This window comes from Oryzias melastigma, linkage group LG23, assembly GCF_002922805.2.
Source record: "Oryzias melastigma strain HK-1 linkage group LG23, ASM292280v2, whole genome shotgun sequence".
In the NCBI taxonomy this organism is placed as follows: Eukaryota; Metazoa; Chordata; class Actinopteri; order Beloniformes; family Adrianichthyidae; genus Oryzias; species Oryzias melastigma.
The window spans coordinates 15,117,588-15,131,435 of record NC_050534.1 but is presented as its reverse complement, the minus strand read 5'-3'; the positions used below and the strand labels follow the sequence as shown (position 1 = coordinate 15,131,435).

General features: G+C 35.9%; 1 protein-coding gene across 14 annotated transcripts in view; it reads left to right on the top strand.

Annotated features, from left to right (window-relative positions):
- impdh1b (IMP (inosine 5'-monophosphate) dehydrogenase 1b) overlaps positions 1 to 13,848 on the top strand; it is an 87,256-nt gene that overhangs the window by 18,218 nt on the left and 55,190 nt on the right. For 2 of the 14 annotated variants that reach the window (XM_036210336.1, XM_036210333.1), the window contains 15 exons: positions 3,140 to 3,238; positions 3,410 to 3,490; positions 6,884 to 6,932; positions 8,388 to 8,489; positions 8,571 to 8,645; positions 9,773 to 9,778; positions 9,972 to 10,178; positions 10,247 to 10,334; positions 10,418 to 10,617; positions 12,033 to 12,123; positions 12,217 to 12,312; positions 12,597 to 12,740; positions 12,814 to 12,958; positions 13,028 to 13,171; positions 13,243 to 13,326. In XM_036210336.1, coding sequence (XP_036066229.1) covers positions 3,140 to 3,238; positions 3,410 to 3,490; positions 6,884 to 6,932; positions 8,388 to 8,489; positions 8,571 to 8,645; positions 9,773 to 9,778; positions 9,972 to 10,178; positions 10,247 to 10,334; positions 10,418 to 10,617; positions 12,033 to 12,123; positions 12,217 to 12,312; positions 12,597 to 12,740; positions 12,814 to 12,958; positions 13,028 to 13,171; positions 13,243 to 13,326 — 1,611 coding nt within the window. Of the gene's footprint in view, positions 1 to 1,269; positions 1,530 to 1,708; positions 1,728 to 2,440; positions 2,581 to 3,139; positions 3,239 to 3,409; positions 3,491 to 6,883; positions 6,933 to 8,387; positions 8,490 to 8,570; positions 8,646 to 9,772; positions 9,779 to 9,971; positions 10,179 to 10,246; positions 10,335 to 10,417; positions 10,618 to 12,032; positions 12,124 to 12,216; positions 12,313 to 12,596; positions 12,741 to 12,813; positions 12,959 to 13,027; positions 13,172 to 13,242; positions 13,327 to 13,848 lie in introns of those variants that run through there. The other 12 variants (XM_036210341.1, XM_036210338.1, XM_036210340.1 and 9 more) reach the window with 12 other exon arrangements.

Below are 13,848 nucleotides of genomic sequence, written 5' to 3'. Positions count from 1 at the left end.
AAATACAAGAATTTTGTTGAAGAAAATAAAAAAAACGTGTTTTAAGAGTCTTGTATCTACAAAAACCAAAACATCAAACCTTAAAAATATTAATATTCTACAAAGTAGTTCATTTAAATGTTACTATTTAAAAATAAAAAAATATAAAATCAACAAATAAAAATATTACTCAGCTTTAAAGCAAAATATACAACTTACGAATGAAGGAAATGTGACATGTCATCTCTGCCTCAGTTTTCCTTTCATTTGACATAATTAAATTGTTAGGACAAATAAAATATCACTTTAAATTTACAGATGACAAATACTACCAATAAGAACGAAGAGGAAGTGTAACGATTTATTTTAACAGCGATTACGGTATTTTTAATCAAATTACATTTGATTGTCTTGCAAGATAATCAAATGTAATTTACATATGTGTACGAACAAAGAAGTAAACTAAAATTTAGTTTTAGTTTCATAAACTTCAGCCCACTGTTGTTTTCCCACATAAAGAATATATATATATATATATATATATATATATATATATATATATATATATAATATGCCTCAATTCAAATAATATTTTCCAATATCTATATATTTGATTTATTTCATTTTTATATGGTTTTATGATGGTATAAGTCGAATCCATTAACAATTTTCCTCAAACAAATCAATCTGGTTGGGTTGTAAGAATATTTATTTATTGATTATAGATCCACTTGAATTAAAATTGTGCTTGAGGTGTTTTTAACGTGTTCTTGTAGCAGTTTTCTCATGATGGTGGACATATTTAAAATATTTTGAGATTAAAATGGTGCTAGCTTGTGGTTTTGAGGGGCTGTAAGCTAGCAGGAGAGTGAGGAATTAAAGGAATGATGGGATATCAGCTGCAGCTTACTTCCCGCTAACAGCTCTGCACAGAATTAAGAGTTTTTTTTAATTGAATAATCATAATTAATAGACTACTGGGAATAGTTTTAGATAAGGTTTATTAATTGTTACACTGCTAATAGGAAGTGTGGATTCAATACATGGCTACCATAGACTGTATATAGACTGTATGTTTTTACAGTCTATGATGGCTACAGGTTATCTCCCATATATTTTGTTTTAATTATTTTTTGGCTCGTATTTTTGTTTGAATTATTTCATAAATCAAATGGCTCAAGTTTTCCTAGTTTGACCTCTTATAGTGAAAGTATGAATGGAAATTGAGCTGCTACCATTGTAGATCTGCCCGTCCTACTATAACACAAAAGGCATCTAAACCAGTTTGACAGCATTGCGAAGCACACAGAAAGCAAACATTTGTGTTGCACTTTAACTAGTCTTGGAGGCGGATTTCAGGGGGTTGACCGTCTCCACTTGAAGGGGGGCAGAGACGAGTTGTGACGCTGCTTTGCTTGTCCATAACACCAACAGTGTCTGCAGACAGCGGCTCACTTTCTGATTCACCCCAGTGGGAGACCACATCTTTCTTTTCTGGGAGCAGCGAACCCCAAAAGGCGTTTTCGTTCAGGTTCTCCCTCATCCGTAAGGTAACGGGAAGAAAGAGGACAAAATTACTCGAAGCTTTTTCGGTGTTTTGTGACGCCACACAGCTGTGAAGGTGCTTTCTTTTGATCAACGTGGGCACGAGCTCTCCTGAGGTTGCTAGCTTAAACTGCTACAGAAAAGATGCTCGAGTTTAGAAAGACGAAGAAGAAGAAGAACTAAAATGTATTAAAAGGGAGCAGGTTTGTCAAACGAGGGCTTCATTTAAAAAAAAATAAAAAACAGGCAGTTCTCTGGGAGCCTTAAAATCACATTGCTAAAGCTAAATGCTAATGTAGCTTCCACATGTGTAGTTGCAGCCAAACTCATTTTATTGCGTTTTGCTTATATTCGTTTTGTGTTGGAAATGCGTATTAAAAGCGATGTATATGTTACATTAGAAGCTAAAAACAAGTCCTAAAGACTTTAAAACAGAATTATGTGACATATTGAACTGTTATTCCCACGAGGACCTGGTTAACTAGCTAGTAAATGTATCACTAGTTGTGCTATTCTATTTGTACGGGCTAACTGATAAGCTAATATCATTATTAAACTAGCTAACCCAATTAATTTTTGTTGTTGAAAATATTTCTTTTTTTTTTAAATATTTACCTAAAAATAAAAAAAAAATTTGGATAAGTTTAACTGAAATACGGAACTCTTAAAAATGTAAACACTTAACCTGGTGACGTGGTGCACCTAAACGCATCATCAAACTTGCTAGACATTTCCGTTATAGCTTTACTTTTTCTCCTCAGAAAATTAATGGAAATCATAAATTGCATCCATTTTGTTTTATTCTTTTTAAATGTATAAACACTAATAGATTTATTAATTAAAGCTACGGCACTTATCTCACCCAAAAGAGAGAAATCTAGCAAAAATGTTGCGTTCACGAACCTCATAAAAACGACAAAAGCAACACTGCTGGATGTTTTATCTGCAGATGCGCAGTACGAGCAGCTAATGCTTGCTGCTAGCTGCAGATAACCTAATCTGGGTCAGCAGGCCAGTTAATGTTTACTGCTCGATTGGAGATAAATGACAGTTTAGGTATGTTGTTATTCGTTAATTCGTGGCTTTTTTTAAAAAAAGGCATTTTAGGTTTTCGCTGTTTAAAATTGAGGACGTCTACCGTTGTAGCCACAGCGAAGCAGTTATGTGTCAGTGGGTCACACGGCCACGCGGTCGTGTTAGGGTTCTGTTGTCGTTTTGTACTCTTACATTTCTAACAAAAGCTCTTATCTGTTGTGCAGAAGTAGAAAAATCACAGCTTATCGTTGTTTCGTTTTTCTATTTTTGACTTCTTGAATTTTATTTTATTTTACTATTAAACACGATAAGGCATCTCTTTTGGTGACATTCTAAGACGTAGAGAGCAGGTTTATGGCAGTTATTTATTTAGGAAGTCGATTAATTTTATTACCGTCCCACGCATGCGCACTGACTCTCTGATGTTGAGGTTGCCATGGTTCCTGTGAGAAGGTCACCAGCCCTGCTGCCCCTGCCTGCTTCAGTGGATGTGTTGATAGTTTTGCAGATTTTTTTTTTGTTTGTTTGTTTTTATTTTTGTCGGAACAGTTGATTGAAGTCATTTCTGTCTTTTTGGCAGCATGGCGGACTATCTAATCAGTGGTGGGACAGGCTATGTCCCCGACGATGGACTCTCAGCACAGCAGCTGTTTTCAGTCGGAGACGGCCTCACGTACAAGTAAGTTCCTTTGCATCATAAAGTTTGATGCGTTGTCTTTAAAAAAAAAGAAGAAGAAAAAAACTCCTGAAATATAAAGGTGTTTTTATTATTTTAAGCCCTTTCTTATGCGGTATAGTAGGTTAAGTGTACACAGAAGTGCTTTGTAATGGCCAACGCATTTTGAACCAGCAGATCTGACCAACAGTGTGTTGTCTCGGATGGTCATACGGCTGAAGAGCTATGCTCTAAAGGAGATGGGTTGACTTACAAGTGAGTAAAATAATAATAATAATAAAAAAAGTCGTCTTTAAACTTGTTAAACCCTTTTTCTTATTCAAATGGTGAATTCAGAAGGGAAAGCAAATGATTGTTATTCCTAAAATGCCATTTTTTTTGCTATAAAACAAAGTGCATGAACCTAATAGGTAAATATGCTCTAATTTAAATAATTGATATTGATTATGGGGATGAAATTTGCTTTCTGTTGCATGACGTTGCACCTATTACTTCTCTCACATATGCTTTGTGGTCTACAAGTGCTCATGTCTCACCTTTTTAGCATGCTGGTGGCACAAAGTTAATAAAACCACACAAAAAGTTTAATTTGCTCCGATTAGTTTAAAGAATCAGAAGCGTGCATGCCTTATTTCTTTGCATTCTCTCAAATATTCTTTACGTTTGTCTGCTTTAATTCATCACAAAGGATTACTTCTTAAATATTCTAGAATAGTCTTTTATTGCTTTGCAGTTGCTGCTAACTGAATTGAAAGTTTGCTGCTTCCACAAGGATCCTAATAAAAAGCATCATGTGATCGTCTGAACGGGAGACGAGATAGGGTTGCTTTCAGGAAAAAAAAAAAGCAATTAGGATTATTGTCAGTTAAACAGTGAGAGTTTTTTGTGAAGGAGAAATCATACAAAACGGTAAACAAACACAGGAAAACAGAACCAGGGTTGTGAGAGTCACAACTTCCTGCAGTATTGTGACCTTTTAAACCACATCCAGAAGCAGCACTTCTGATATTTATCTGCTCTCTAACAGTGAGGTGGACCGTTTGTCTGCTGACATTTAGTGGTACGTTATGTTGACAATTTAGTTCATTCACGTGGTTAGCTTCTCTAACAGCATGAACTGTATTTATGCACATAAGTTCTTTGTTTTTGTTTTCGGGTGGAGTAGATAAACTCCAGCTTCTAAACAATGCTTTTATTCTGAAAACTCCATGTTTTTCATGCTTGCCTTGCAGAACTAATAAGCCAAGTTAGCAGCAATAAAAGTTTACTCTGGTTTAAAATGAAACTCATTGTCTTGTTTTAGAAACACTAAGGTGGAGATAATCTCATCTTAAGCCTTTTTTTTCACGCCGTGTTTTATATTTTACTGAGTAAACTGATCTGGATTTCTCCTTGTGGCTGCTGTAATAAGAGCTGGAAATGCAAAGAAAAGACGCATTTAGTGCGTCATTCAGACTCGACTCCATGTCAGCCTTTATGAAACGATGGAGTTCATTTTTACGCAGTTTAAAGTTCTGCCCAGCTGGGATTCCTGTACATTTGCATGAGCACGAGGAGAACATGAGCAGTGTGGTCAAACAAATTATTGTGTCCTTGTCAAGTGGTTTAAAAATGTCTTCTGTACAAAGAGGGAGAAGACTAATAACAAACTATGTACATGAAAATGTTTTATTTTAGAACCATTTAAAACAGAATAACATAATTTGCAATGCTAAATACAATAGTTAATAAATGCTTTGTAACAATAGCATACTTTCAAATGTAACAACTTAAATAAACATCGCATTTAGAAACCAAAATGCTAAATATTAAACAACCTTTTCACTTCAAAGAACAAAAACAGTGGAAATAAAATTGCATCTTGTATTTTAACTAATTTTACATTTTATTTTGAATAATTTATTATTGAGACATAATATGAAAGTTCACCCTGTTAATATATATATATATTTTTTTGCTGGTAGCCATATTTGTTTCCCCTCTCATTTTTTATTAGTTTTCTTTGAACTCTTTAGTCACATGCTCCACGTTTATTCCTCTACACGTCTCACATGTCCGCTAAAATATGGTGTATTTTAGCGAGGCGTTTGGACAGTTTACTACTTTATACAGAATACTTTACAAATCTACTGTATAGAAAATACAGCCACACTTTGGACCTTTTTTGGTCGCCGCCGCTGTGCCATCCAAATGCGTTTGTTCCATTAAGGGTGACATTTATTCCTACATGAATCCATCCGTCTACACGTGAGGGAGCGGAGCACGGAGCTTGTGGTCCACTCAGCACATTTTCTATGTCAAAAATACAATCTTTTCCCAAATTTGAATAAAGAAATACTCAGAAATGCAATTTTTAGGTGTAATTTTCTTCATATATGTCCTAAAAATCATGTTAAAAACACTAAAAACAACATTTTCAATCTTTAAATATGTTGTTACATGTACTATTAACTACTAATTAACTATTAAAGTTAATTAAGAGTGATCAATTTTAATTTTCAGCTTTAAAAATATCTATGAGCTTAAATTACATACTTGTGGTTTTAAAAAAATCCAGTCCAATTCTCTTTCACGCTTACAATTATGTTTTCTCCTTTAATCTGAAGCGTTCCTCCTCTAAACAGGGCCTGTTTTTCCTGAGAACCCTCTCGTCAGGATGATTTTCAGGCAGTTTTTCCTCTTTCATTCCAGCCGACCAAAGTTAACAGTCGCTCCTCTAGATGTTCCTCGTTTTGGGTGTGACCAACCCAGAAAGATTTATCCTCCTTGTAGTTGGAGCTTAAATACTGTGGAGCTTTAAAATGTGGATTCTTTATCAAATCCTTTTGGGTTTTTATTAGTATGAACTCACAAAAGGGAAAAAAATCCTTCACACATCGTTTCTAAAGAGTAAAATACAACAAATATCCTTTAAAAAGCTCAGCTCTGATCTCTGTGCTTCTGCTGAACTGCTCCCACCTGCCGATTAGCATTTCACATTTGTCTACATTTTGCATTCAAATAAAAACCATAATAAGACCACGAGAGAGCCAGTTTGCCTCAGCTTATAACAGCAAAGGCTGAGTCAGTCGGAGTCTCTCTGCTCCAGTTGAGGTTTGTTGGGTCCCGCTAAGCACCAGCAGATGTGTTTTCTTGCTTTCTTTTTGTGAGGGTGTGACGCCTCCTCCTTCTAAGTGAATCTATTTCAGGCCTGTCTGGTCCTTTTCTGTTGAGACGAGGGTGAAAGCAGTCTGCAGAACTCGCTCCAACAGTCTGGGTTTATTCGTCTTACTTCTAAATTTCCTCTGACAGTTTATTTCTGAGCATAGAGAGGCCCTTATTCCTGTTTCACACCCGTCTACAAAAGGCGCTAAATACATAGAGACCCCGCCAGAAAAAACAAACTCTTAAATCATTCTACCTCATGTTGTATTTATACACAGAAGTGAAATGAGCCATTTTTAGTTTCCTTTTGTTCTGCAAGGTCATTTTACTCTTAAGAGCTTTTCATTTTTTTAAAACTTTGGAGTTTTTTATCTGAGGTTTATCAATTTTTGTCAAAATAAAAATATTTTTTGTCTTGAAGCCACTTATAACAAATCATTTTCAATATTACAAATCTTTCGCCTCCTCTCAGCAAAGTGTGACGCTTACGTTTGTGTTTTTCAGCGACTTCCTGATCCTACCTGGCTTCATCGACTTCACCTCAGATGAAGTGGTGAGTAGACAAAAATGAGGAGGTCCGTTTCTGCTACAAGCCAAAGCGATATTTGAGTCCAAACTTTGTTTTTTTTTTGTTTAAACAATCGTCCCTTTCTTCAGTTTAGTCTACTCCCTCTCACAATGACGAATAGACCAAAATGAGCCGACAGATTATTCATTTCCAGGAGTTTAAAACGTGGCTCTTTCAACCATTCATTGTGGTTAAGGAAACATTAAAATGTTCTAATTTAAAGTTAAAAAAAATAACTTTATTGAACTTGTTTTCAAACAGCTGAAGGGCAGTATTTACATATCATCATTTTGACACATCGTTTCCACAGAAAATGAATTTGAAATCAGTAACCACAACCAAAGATTATAAACCAGATTATCTTTTTTTTTTTTTTTTTTTAAATCCGCCTTATGGCTCAATAAATACAGTAAGATGCATCTTATTAGCTCTGATTGAATGCTGGTGCACATTTCTGGCTTAGATGCACATCAAACAATAAAATAAACCGTATTTATTATTGTTTTTAAATCACTGCTGACATTACCTTTCATTGAGATGATCTTTTTTGACACCGGATGTATTTTATTTTGAAAGGAAGTCACGCAAACCTCTGTCAAAAGTTCTAAACTCAATATTTTGAAAAAATGACAATTTCTTCTTATGTTTTTGTGTTTTGTACAAAAAAAACAATAATTTCTATATATTTATCAAAAAAGTAACAAATACTCTTATTTTTTTAAAAGGAGGAAGTGAGACTTTGTATCTGCTACTTGGTTGTTGTTAACAAGAAATGGTCCTGAGTGAATATTTTCTGCCATGCAACCTAACCTGCAGGGGATAAGTTTGTCTCTCTATATAATTCTTAAGTTAAATAGACCATAATTACATGTTTTCACATAAATGACAGGGTAGAGCCACCTTGGAATTTATACTTTTGAGCTTTTGTTTTTCGTGCAGTTGTGGGACATTCTTCCCGGGTTGCGATGTTCTCACCGCGCTTTCCTAGCTCCCAGTCGAATTTTGCACGTCAGTGCAGCTTTATTTTCCAAACGGAGATGCGATGTAAAGGCTTCTCCTGAGAAACCAGCTGCCTTGAGAGTCGATGTTTGTGTCAGATTAAAAAAAAGGGCGATTTAGAACGAATGTTGTGGGTTCCCAGGTGTTAGGAATGTCATCTTTTTTAATCTCAAGCTGCAAAAGAAAAAACACAGTGCTGCTCCTGTGGGAAACTATGTTGCTTTGTGCACAAACCAGTGAACCCTTCAAAAACGTTTGTCAGGATATAAAATGACAAATAAAAGTGTAGTTTTTAATTGTTTAATATGTTGCTCCTGCAAATGTAACTAAAGTGACCTTATTGATCATTGGAATTTCTCTTCAAGCTGTTTTCTGTATAAGTTGCTATTTGGTGCCCCCTGGTGGCTCATTTGTAAAAAGCAGGAATGTGTTTCCTTCCAGGACCTGACATCAGCACTGACCAGGAAGATCACCTTAAAAACGCCCCTCATTTCCTCCCCCATGGACACCGTCACAGAGTCAGCCATGGCGATCGCTATGGCGGTAGGATTATCTTTTGTTTAAAAATATAAATGAAATGAATAATGCTTTTAAATGCTTGACGTGTTCATTTTATGTCGGCAGCTCATGGGAGGCATCGGCATCATTCATCACAACTGCACGCCAGAATTCCAAGCTAACGAAGTTCGCAAAGTCAAGGTAAACCTGCAGATATGAAGAGTGTTCTGGTACATTTTCAGTATTTGGGGGATTCTCTGAAATTGGTGCACTTTGGCTCCACCGTTTGAAGATTTTCACACTAAATTCATTTAAAACAAGAAATGGAAAGATTATCACACACAGACACATTTAGTAAATTATATCTATAAACATATAATGGGTTATTAACAACCAAATGTGCTTTTTAATTTCCAATATAAAGATAATATTATTAGGTAATAATGACAAGCTTTTTTTTAATGTAATCATTTGTTTTTCTACATTAATTTAAATAAAAATAGAAAAATAATTTATTTATAAAATGGCACCATTTTATCACTTTTGTTCGACCTTGTAATAGCTTTTCCCCCCCCCCCCCTCTTTTATTCATAATGGTTTAGTCCAGCTTCTTAATATCCCATAAAACAGAGCTATTTGCACACTTTCTCACCTATATATCATTGTTTTATTGTCAAATTGACATTTTCAAGCTCAATCTTTCAGTTCTGTTACACACAAAAATTATATTTACTATTTTTTGGTAAAAATAAACAATTGTCTTGGGAAAATATATTGATTTTATGTTCTCCTAGTGCCATATGGAGCTCTAAATTCTACTTTATGTAGACATGGAAGCTCAAATCTTCCACCCTGTTACTAAAAAACATTGTTATCAAGTTGTTTTAAACAAGAGTCAAATGATGATCAAGGAATTGGAAGGATTTGTTTCAATGTGTTTTAGAATGATGCAAAAGTCATAATGTCTCATTATGAGGTTTAGTTTAAGACAAACAAAGCCACAAATTAATTTCTAATACATATATTTTTATTTTAAGCCTGAGGTGGGAAAACATATATTCTGAAAGGAAGTAAAAACGTCTTTTGTATGATCAAATGCTAGAAACAAAGTATTTTGTGGAATATTTTTTTAGAAACTAGATAATAAAAGTGCACCAAATTCAGAGAATGACTCAGTTGTGTAGAATATTTTCTTTTTTTGTGGTCACTCAAACATTCATGAACACGCATGAAAAGGAAGTGGCGAGCTGATCTTCAGCAGTCCTGATGTTGTTTCTCTGATCATTTTGTTGACTTGTCTCATTTTCTCGTTTTGTCTCTTCGTATAGCTCATGGTAATTATTGTGTGTGTGTGTTTTATTGTTTGTGTTGTCTTAAAGTGTGTTTGTTTTTCTCTAAAGTGTGGAGTTTGGCTTTTTTTTTGCTGCTGCTTTTGCTGTTTCAAACAAACAACCAACCAAACAAATGAACCATTTGTAGCTGTTTTATTAATCCCATCATTTGTGTTTGTATTCTTGTGGTTTTCAGAGGTTTGAACAGGGTTTTATCACAGACCCCGTCGTAATGAGCCCCCGTCACACAGTCAGGGATGTGTTTGAGGCCAAAGTAAGACATGGTTTCTCTGGTATTCCTGTCACAGAGACAGGAAAAATGGGCGGCAAACTGATGGGCATCGTCACCTCCCGGGATATTGACTTCCTCTCTGAAAAGGAGCATGACAAATCTTTGGAGGAGGTGTGGAACGTTATTTCTTTCAACATTTTCTTAAAAGATACTGTCTTAAAAGTGCAATGATGTTCTAGGCCATGACTAAACGGGAGGACTTAGTGGTTGGCACCGCCGGGGTCACACTAAAGGAGGCCAACGACATTCTGCAGCGCAGCAAAAAAGGTTTTTCTCCTTAACACTCTTTAATAATATCATTTTTTAAAAAATCCACCTTTAATTTTATTCTTTTTTTCCCCAATAACCAGGCAAACTCCCTATAGTGAATGATAACGACGAGTTGGTGGCGATTATCGCCAGGACGGATCTGAAGAAGAACAGGGACTACCCGCTGGCCTCCAAAGACTCCCGGAAACAGCTGCTGTGCGGCGCCGCCATCGGCACCCGGGAGGACGACAAATACAGGCTGGACCTGCTGGTGCAAGCTGGAGTGGACGTTGTTGTTCTGGTGGGTGTTTGAAGAGCCTTGTGTTTTGTTTGATCATTTTTTATGGATAGACAGTAAATAAAAAGCTTTCTGCAGGATATTAAATTATTTAATAGATTTATCAGAAAATATCACCTTAGAAAGCTTTTGTATTTGAAAAAATACTATTTTTTTTTATTTAATTTTATTTTATTTTGTATTATTATTTTTTTTCTTTTTTGAATGAATTCTTGCATTAAACACGATTAAATTATTATTTTTTGTCAAAACTTGCATTTTTAAATAAAAGATCACTTTAAGAAATCAATTTTTAATGCCCTGTTTTATATTTTGGACTTTATTTACTGAGTTATTTTTCTTGTAGTTTGGTGTTTTTTATATATATTTTTGGAGAGCTAATTTTTCCATTGTTTGTTTGGGAGCAAAAATTTTTTTTAAAAAATGTACCGTATTTTTCGGACTATAAGTCGCACCGGAGTATAAGTCGCAGGGGCCAAAAAATGCATAATGAAGAAGAAAAAACCATACATAAGTCGCACTGGAGTATAAGTCGCATTTTTTTCAAGTAAAAAAAAACGATATTACATCATCCTGGAAGGTAAGTTATAACATTCATAAGTGAATAGAAAACAGGCTGAATATGTGTCAACACATATTCACATATTAGCATCATGAAAACAACGAAAAGGTGTAGCATTTATATAACTTAACAGTTTTATTTAACTATAGCCTCAAGAACTCATCAACTTTGTATCTTTACTGTAATTAATTGCACGCAATCTCACTCCATATCACTAAATCCCTTAAATTCTTCGTCCTCTGTGTCACGTCTGAATAACTTAAGTAAATAAAGTAATTGCATAGATCACCATAAGAGGGCACTCTAGACTTACGGTCTGTATCTCATCTCATTAAAAATTCGTATATAAGTCGCACTGGAGTATAAGTCGCAGGGACATTCAATCTATGAAAAAAACCGCGACTTATAGTCCGGAAAATACGGTAATTAAAATAGATTTCCTTTGCTCCTTTTTCCTGGTTATAGAAGAACAGCCTCTAACTGAAAGAATGAATGAATTAAATGGTTTATTTCAAGCAATCGGGTAATAATATTTAAACTTAATAACTGCTGTTGATCTCTTGAGTGGGAGGAAGCGAACTTATATAATTCCACCCCAGTTCAACCTGGAAATCATTAACATTCCCTAAACAAAGTGTTGCATTTCTTTTTATTTTTTAGATATTTTTTCTTCTTTTGAGCCGATCTTTGATAAAAACATTATTTTCAATCTTCTCAGAACATGCGTTCATGGAAAAGTATCTGATTAGAACATTTTCACTAGATCAGCTGTTTTCCCTCATGTCTGCTCTTATTTTTCTCTTTTTTGAATACAACTTCACATTCAATCATTTGTTTTTCTCTTTTCTTTCATCAGGACTCTTCACAAGGCAACTCAGTTTATCAAATCAACATGATAAACTACATAAAACAGAAGTATTCAGAGCTGCAGGTTGTGGGAGGAAATGGTGAGAAAGTCGTCGTTATGATGTTAAAGTTTACAGACGGACGGATTGTTTCACATGTTTATACGTTTTTGCTGTTTTTCCCTCCTTCTGCAGTTGTTACAGCAGCCCAGGCCAAGAATCTGATCGATGCTGGTGTGGACGCTCTCAGAGTCGGCATGGGCTGCGGCTCCATCTGCATCACACAGGAAGGTACTAAACTCAGTTATCCTCTTCTAAATACAAATATTTTTGTCACTTTATCTGACTACAGCAGAAATAAATATGGCTATTTCTTTGTGACAGTCCCAGAGACCACTCCTTAGTTGTCATGGTGATTTTCTAGATCCTTCAGTCTCTGTTGCCATGGAGACCAGTTTCATGTTCAGACTGGGTCATGCTCACAAAAACAAAAATAGGAGACAAGTTGCAGTAAATCCCAGTGTTTCATGTTCAACCTTTCTTCTCCGTGGATATATTATTATTATTTTTTTTAGTGATGGCGTGCGGGCGACCTCAGGGCACGTCCGTGTATAAGGTAGCAGAGTACGCCAGACGTTTCGGCGTGCCGGTCATCGCTGACGGTGGCATTCAGACTGTGGGCCACGTGGTGAAGGCTCTGTCTCTGGGAGCATCTACCGGTGAGAAACGTTGTAAAGTTGTGGACAAAGTCTCCTAAACTCCTGAATTTATTTCATCCACCTCCCGCCGCAGTTATGATGGGCTCGTTGCTAGCGGCAACCACAGAGGCTCCCGGAGAGTACTTCTTTTCTGATGGTGTGCGACTGAAAAAATATCGAGGAATGGGCTCCTTGGATGCCATGGAGAAGAACACAAGCAGCCAGAAACGATATTTTAGGTATGAGAGAAGTCAGAATACACACTCGTCACTGAAGAAAAATGGCCGTTAAGTGTGGTTGCTCCACAGCGAGGGCGACAAGGTGAAAGTAGCCCAGGGCGTTTCGGGCTCAGTGCAGGACAAAGGCTCCATCCAAAAGTTCGTACCGTACCTCATAGCAGGTATTCAACACGGCTGCCAGGACATCGGAGCCAAGAGTCTCTCCGTCCTGCGGTGAGTTTCAGAGCTCATTTTCACTCAAACGGATGCTAAACATGCGTCTAACAATGTTTGTGTCCTTTCAGTTCCATGATGTATTCTGGGGAGCTGAAGTTCGAGAAGCGGACCATGTCTGCACAGGTGGAGGGAGGCGTTCACGGACTCCACTCGTAAGTCACTTTTGAGGCGGCAAACTTCAGAAATCCGGTTTAATCAAGTAAATTGAACCAAATCAGTTAAAAAAAAGCTACAAAAACACATTAAATAAAAAACATTCCTCAAATTAATTAAAAAGTAGAATTATGAAATGATAATTATATATCACAGAATTAATGATGTTAAGGGTAACTTTCATACTGGAGTTGCAGAGCATGATGTGAAACTTAAGAAATGAGCGACCAATCACAAATTCATCTGCAATACCCAGTTTCAACCATTAGGGGGCAGCACACAGACATTTTAGACTATTTTCAGGAATTAAACATGTTAATTTAGTGAAAAATGTGGCAAAGACCAACAGACAGCACTTTTAGACAGCACTCTTATAAAGTCAACAGCTAAAAAATAATTGATACTTTTTTGACAATCAGCTTTAAGGATTTTCAGCAAAAAGTCAGAGAATTCTCCAAAAGAAATGAAAATAAATGACTTTACTACTCTGTCTTGTGAATAAGCTTTGACCGGGCCTTTTG